The 6723-nt window shown below is 59.5% G+C and overlaps 1 protein-coding gene across 1 annotated transcript; it reads right to left on the bottom strand.

The window, feature by feature from the left end:
- Positions 1 to 308: 308 nt before the first annotated feature.
- Positions 309 to 5751, bottom strand: DLX4 (distal-less homeobox 4). Its single transcript, XM_011999280.1, has 3 exons — positions 5198 to 5751; positions 1638 to 1834; positions 309 to 1191 (listed from the first exon to the last, which is right to left on the bottom strand). Exons 1-3 carry the CDS (start codon positions 5478 to 5480, stop codon positions 949 to 951), a joined length of 723 nt encoding a protein of 240 aa, XP_011854670.1. The 5' UTR covers positions 5481 to 5751; the 3' UTR covers positions 309 to 948.
- Positions 5752 to 6723: the final 972 nt, after the last annotated feature.

Below are 6723 nucleotides of genomic sequence, written 5' to 3' on the forward strand. Positions count from 1 at the left end.
TCGTTCTAAATCTGCACAGTTTCTTTGAACAGAGACAGCTGCAAGGAACTGAATCAATGGGCCTACCCACCTATTTGGGGGTGTCTATACCCGTACTAATCCAGAGAGCCAGTTGGTCCCCATTTCCCCCCAAGTGTTACCAGGTTTCCAAAAGTGTGTGCCTGTGGGTTCATTAGGGACTAGGGATGGGGAATAGGAGGGAGCTGCTCAATAAATACCTATTGAATTATATGTATAATTGGATCCATTATCTATTCAAAAAGGGGAGACGGGGGTGGGGGGGTGGGAAAGAGGGTTTTTTTTTTTTTGGAGGAGAGTATAAATTACCCATAGGTCCACAAATTCCACATTTCTCTGCATCTCTTCTACCTTCCTGGATGGTAAGTAGGTAAATCAGTTATGGGGGTAACAGGCTGATCTCCAGGGAAAAATCGCTGGGTAGGTGGGAGCTAATGGTGGTCCACTTCTGCTTTTGCTCACAAATGGGTTAGGCAAGGCCCAAGGCACACAAAGAAAAAAAAAATACTTAATGTTTCTTGCTGGTTTTGCACCCAGGCTGTAGTGGGGATTCAGTCCTTTTCAAGAAGGCAGGGGGAGGGGAAAGAGGGAGAGGGAAGAAGGAGTGGGGGAGTGGCAAGACCAAGGGTCCTGGGGACAGTGTCAACTCCAGCCAATGGCTCTCTCTCTCCAGAGCCTTTGTCCAGCTGGAGGGAAGGTGTCCAGTCCATGGTAGTGGTGGGGACAATGACTATGGCTGAGGTCCTTGATTTAGATGTTTGGGTTAGGGGTACAGCCTTTGTCCCATTCCTTTTTCTCCTCTAACTGCTTGTCCTCCAGAGAAAACCCATCTGGAGCTGGTTTCCTCCCAGCCCAGAAGGGGTGTAGGTGGACTGTCTGGGTCCTGGACTTTGCAGGAGGGCTGGGGGCCTGGCCCGCCCTTCCCCAGATTCACATCATCTGAGGCGAAGCCAGGACATCTGAGGAGTGATGCTGATACCAGGCTCCAAAGCTGTTGCCATAGCCACTGGTGGGCAGAGTCCCTGCCTTGGGTAGATCCCAGAGGGAAGGGAGGGGTGGGGAGCAGGGAGACACAGAGAAGGTCCTCCCAGGGAAGTCCCCTTCCTGCCCCCCAGAGTTCTGCTTCAGGAGCTTCTTATACTTGGAGCGTTTGTTCTGAAACCAGATCTTTACCTTTGGGGAGAAAAGGGGAAAGAATGAAAGATCAGGAGGAAGGTATGTGTGAAAAGTTTCAAGAAAGGGAAAGGGATCCAGGTGTAGGTGCAGTCCTGGGAGACCAGCAGAGGCTGGCAACATTTGCTCCAGTCCCCCACAGCCCCAGAAGTCTCCTGAGTTCCTGCCTCTGAGCTAGTATCCATGTCTCCCTGTCTGCCCTACCCTCCTCTTCCTGACCCCCTCCACCCCACCCGCACCTACATGCACACCTTTCAACACATTCCCCCCAAGGCTTACTAACAGCCAGCTATGAACATTCCCTGGAGAACTGTGACAACAGGGCCACAGCACCACGCCATCAGTCATTCACAGCTGGGGCTGGGGGATGAGTTCCCAGAGAACACGTGTGGGGAAGGTGAAAGCTGGGGAAGGTGAAAGCTGGGGAAGGATGACACTGGCCCCACCTGGGTCTGGGTGAGGCCGAGCTGCGCTGCCAGCTGGGCCCTCTCGGGCAGCGCCAGGTACTGCGTGTGCTGGAAACGCTGGTTTAGGTGCTGCAGCTGCAGGCTGGAGTAGATGGTCCTCGGTTTGCGGAGCTTTTTGGCTGGAGCCTGAGGGCGCCGCTCCGAGGGTTCCGGGGACGGCCGCGGCTTCTCTGAGTCTGGTGGGCAGCACAACACGGTGTAGGGGGCCAGGAGGGAGCGAGGGGGGTAGGATGGGCAGTTTCATAGGCTTATTGACATCTCATCTGCAAGCCGTCGGCGGCAATTATCAAAAAGCGCAGCCACCAGGATCGCCCCCTTGGCCCCTGCCTTCTACTTTCCGCGTGGAGCGATTCAACCCCCACGTTCACCGCGCCAGGTGATACAAGGGGCAGTTCTGCTCCCAGGGAGCTCCCACTCCTATGGGTTCTGTGACCCTAGGAAGAAAGCGCCGAGGGCCACAGCCAGGGTACCGCGGCGCCTGCGGTGGGAGGTCGGAGTTCAGCCCCGGGCGGTGGCGCCAGCTTGGGGTAGGGCGGGGCAGAAAGGCTAGGTCCTGGGCTGAGCCGAGGCCTAGAGATGACAGAGGAAGGACACAGCAGGCGGAGGGAACTCAAAAGCAATGCTCAGAGGCTTGAGATGGTGGTGTCCGCGTGGCAGCCTCCGGCTGCGGCCAGCGGGGTGGGTGAGAGGCCGGGCTGAAAGGACCTTGAATCCCAGCCTCGAAGCGCGGATAGAGACCCCAGGTTTGCCCTGGCCTCGCCTACTGTAACGGGCTGCCCCTCTGCTCAGGCGCACCCAGCAGGAAAAGTGACCATCACTGCCCCGCCACACCGTGGCCGGCTGGGTTTCCAGGGATCCCCAGAAGCCGGATCTGCGTGGGGCAGCCCCTTCCTTCGTTGGGCAGCGCACACAGAGCGGTTCCGGCGGCAGGGAAGGTGACCCGGGTTCCGAGAGCGCGCAGCGCAGCCCGGCAGGGCCACTCCTGGATCGCGCTGCGGTGCCGCCGCGGGGGATCTGGTCAGCTCTGGCCCTCCTAGCTCTCCAGGAATCTCGGCCGTGGGACAGCCCGGCCCTAGAATGCTGAGGGGCAGGGGAGGGCTGGGCCGAGGGGTTTCCGTTCTTCGAGCCGGCCACCCTAAACTGCGGGGCTCTCCGGGGACGCTGGAGAGGTCCCAGGCGATGGGAGGAGTAGGGCGGATGAAGCAGCCGCAATGCCCGGGGGCTTAGGGAAGCGTTCGCCGCATTCCCTGCAGGTCTGCCAGCCGACCTGAGCCGAGAGAGAGCGGCTTGTGTCCGCCCGCGTCCCCCAACCTTCTTCCCCTAGTCGGGCTCACCCTCCACACGTCAGTGTACCCGCCCTCGGCCAGCCGCGGTCACCAGCTGCCGTCACCTCCCCCGCATCCCTCACCCGTGGCCTCGGGCGCTGCGGGCTTCTGAGATCCTCCCTCCTCGACCCTGCCTCAACCAATTCCCAGAAAAACCGTTGGGTTTCCGCTCCCGCCCGCGCCTGTCCTGCCTCCCCTGCCTCGACCCCACTGCTGGCAGCTCTGGGCTGGCAGCCCAGAGCCCACCCGCGCCTCTCTGGCTGCGTGGACTGCGCAATTCGAGCGGCGACGCAGAGAGTCTCTGAGGCCAACCCAGTTGCTGAATTCGCACAGCCCTCCGCGCCCCATCTCTCCCAGCAGACCCCCTCCAAGTTCTTTCCCTGACAGCTGTCTTTTCCTACCCCAGTTCCAGCAAGTCACGACTGGATCTGCCCGGGTCGCGATCATGGAGCCCCAAGGCCTCTCTCCAGGCCCGCTGCTCCCGACGACTCAATGGGGTGGTGGCGCCGCTCATTTGGAGCCAAACCTCTTCCCAAGGCAGGAGTGGACATAGAGTGGAAGTAAAAGGAGGACCCCAAGCTCTCGATCACACGCCCTCCACTCCAGAGCCCCCGAACCCACCAGTTCCAGTAGAGAAATGCTAGAAATGTACTCTAAGGAAATCTGGGTGTGTGTGGTTTTTCGTTGGATGAGGGAAAGTCCTTAAAGAAAATGAACTCTCCACTCTGTTGTCCTTAGATCAAACAAAGGGAAGGCAAGGGATGTGTCAGACAAGACTGACAACACCAACCCTACTGCCAGCAATTCTCCTGAGGACAAGGTCATGGTATTCCCACCCTAGTCCCCAAATGCATAACACAAACACATCTTATTAGCATACACTAAAGGACAGTCAAAGGTATTCATTTGTAAAAACTAGAACTACTCCTCCCTGCAACTGCCCCTACTCCAACCATACCCCACAGCCCAGGAGAGACAGCCACAGTTCTGTCACTGAAGGCAGTTAACTTTTGGAGGGTTGGAGGAAGATCCCTAAAATCGATGCTCCTGGCCGCATGCTTTGCCCATCTATAGGTCAAAAAAGTTGAGCTCCCAAATCCTAGGGTCACTTCTGGCTCTGATGGTTTGTGAGCATGTCAGAGCCACAGGAGAAGGGAGGAAGATGTCTTGGTCCTGAACTGACTCCAGTGAAATCACCTAGTGGATATGCCTCCTTGGAAGAGACTGCCAAAGACAATTGCAGGGGGAGGGGGTGGGCACTTAGATGGAGGCAGATAGTCCAGGGACCTGGAGGTTAAGCTGGAGCCAGTGCAGATGGGATTGTGGACAATGCCATACCCACATTGTATGTCAGCTCAGCTGCAAGACCCAGGATCCCAAAGATGGGCCAGGTTCTCCACTTCATTGAGGCCTTCCAGTGAGCACTTTCTCAGGAGCTCAGAGTTGCTCCAGGCAACGGGAACTGTGGCCTTACCTACCCCAAAGCCAAAGAGTGGAGATGACAGCGATGGCCTCTCCTTTGGCTGGAAGGCTGAGGTAGTCAGGGAAAGATGAGGGACTTTCTGGCCAACTTTTGGCTACCTTCTCGGAACAATGGATGGAGGGATCCTAGTTCCAGATTCTGCCAGGCCAGCTTCCCGTCAAGGTCAGGCCTGGTCTGAGGAGAGCAGGTAAGGCCAGGGAAGGGAGAGGACAGAGCCCAGAATAAGCCTCGATGTCTACAGCCCTCTCACTAGGATTTGATTTGTTTTTCAGGGTTTGGCTTGATCACTGCTTTCTGAGACTAACCCAGAGAGGGGCGACATGGGGCAGGAAGGGAGTGCAGGATGGGTTGTGGCGGGGGGCCGGGGGGATTTCTGACCAAAGGACTAGGCCCCCATCCCCACATCTGGAGTGCTTCAGTTTTCCGTTACTAGTAGGTATGCACAGCCCCGCTGCTCCAGGTTGGGGGTGGGAGGGAGCCCTTTCGCCCATCTTTACACAACTGCAAATCGAAACCAGGTCGGTTTTGAAAGGAGACCTAGATCAACTCTCCCCCGCCCCTCCCCCCGTGTCTCCCGCCCCATCCCTTCACCCTCCCCCCACCCCCACTTCCCAGGGAATCCAAGTAGGGTTTGAATCCCGCTAGCTGCGTCCAACCAGGCGAGGGAGAAGTTTAGGGGCACACAGGAGCCGAACCCCAGAGGTGGGAAGAGCCGCCACGGCCGAACTTACCTGCCTCGCGTTCCTGAGGGTGCTCTGCGGGGCCGCAGAGGGGCTGAGAGAGTGCCGCGGGTTGTTGGCAGGGCAGGTAGGAGTCTCCGGGGTTCGCTGGCTCGGTGTAGGGGTAGGACAGGAGGTGGCCATACGGCCTGGAGTAGGACAAATTGGGGGAGGCTGCGGTTGTAGGGGACAGGCCAAGCGGGTAGGCAGCCGCTACCGACGGGACGGGGGCGAGATCTGGGAAGACAGCTTTGGAGGCGTCCCGGCCGGGGAGGGGGCAGGGCAAAGAGGTCATTGTGTCCAGGGCCCCGGCAGAAGGGCCATGGCCCGGCACGTAGTCCGCTCCCTCTGCCAACTCTCTTTTCCAAGCCTCCGGCGTTGGGCCGGACTGGCCCCCCAGCTGGCAGCCCCCACACTTAAGATCCCAGAGAAAGTGTCTCTCTGAGCCTCTTTCAGCGGAGAACGCGCGCCTGGGAAAGGGGTTCCGGGGGGGGTGCCCCCCATGGCTTTCCCCTCCCCCCTAAATCCATGGGGGCCCCCTCCTCTCCTTCGGGTTCGGTTCCCGGGACCCGACGGGGGCCCCGCCCTCTTAGACGTCCCGGATTGGCTACCGCCCGCGGTGACCTCACCGAGACTTGGAGCCGGGCCCCGCCTCCCGGGACAGCCAGCGGTAGAGAAGTGTGAAATAGGAGGGGGGCGGTGCGCACTCTCCAGGCCCGTCTAGCTAGAGGTCTTCTCCGAGAGGTGCTGGGGTTGCAGGGCGATTGGTGCAGTCCGGGAACCTCGGTTATAATGGCAGAAATGCTAGAGAGGTGGCGAGTCTGAATGCCCAAGGGACAGGGAGCTGCGCGGTGGGCAGAGGCCCTGCGGCTGCGGAGACTCAGGGAATCTGCATTCGCAGTCTCCCGATTTCGGGGTCTGCACGTCGATTCTGGTCCAGCCGCAGTGGACCTGCAGGGGAGTCAAGTGCAGACCGCCAGCGCCAGCCGCTTAGTCAGCGCGACGGAATGCGCCGCTGCTGAGCGCCGGCAGTTTGTTGGTAAATAGACGCCGGGGCTGGGAGGGTGCCGCCCGGAGCCCAGCCTGCCCCGTACGCGTGTGGCGCGCACGCCCCCGCGGGGCGCCCTGGGCCTGGCACGCCGAGACCGCCGCTGCTGCACCCCACCACCCCCCGTGCTGGCTTCCGCTTCCGGCAGGGGCCCGGGTTTGGTTGCGACACCGCAGCTCCTCGCAGGCCCCCGAAGCTGAAGAAGGGATCCGCCCTCTGGGCTTTAGCCTGTGTGGCACCCCGCCTTTGCTGGCGCCGCGGGAGGCTGAAGTGTTGCTTGAACCCGGACGAAATCTGGGAGTGGGAGATGAGTCCAGTTGGATGGCTCCTGGGCGGGCATAGGAAATACTGCAGGCCAGTCTCCCTGGTGCATTTTCCAGGCTGTGTTCAGGACTTGCTTCTAAACATTAGTATCCATGGCCTTGATGGACACGTGTCCACGTATACAAGCATTTATTGACACGTGTACACAGCTACACAGGCACTCCAT

Source organism: Mandrillus leucophaeus, unplaced genomic scaffold, assembly GCF_000951045.1.
Source record: "Mandrillus leucophaeus isolate KB7577 unplaced genomic scaffold, Mleu.le_1.0 Scaffold59, whole genome shotgun sequence".
Lineage (NCBI taxonomy): Eukaryota > Metazoa > Chordata > Mammalia > Primates > Cercopithecidae > Mandrillus > Mandrillus leucophaeus.

Coding starts and splice junctions, on each gene's coding strand:
- DLX4 (XM_011999280.1), bottom strand. CDS start 5,480: ATGACCTCTTTGCCCTGCCCCCTCCCCGGCCGGGACGCCTCCAAAGCT. Junction 1,835..5,197: donor CCCTCAGGAACGCGAGGCAG/GTAAGTTCGGCC, acceptor GCTGCCCACCAG/ACTCAGAGAAGCCGCGGCCG. Junction 1,192..1,637: donor TCGGCCTCACCCAGACCCAG/GTGGGGCCAGTG, acceptor TTCTCCCCAAAG/GTAAAGATCTGGTTTCAGAA.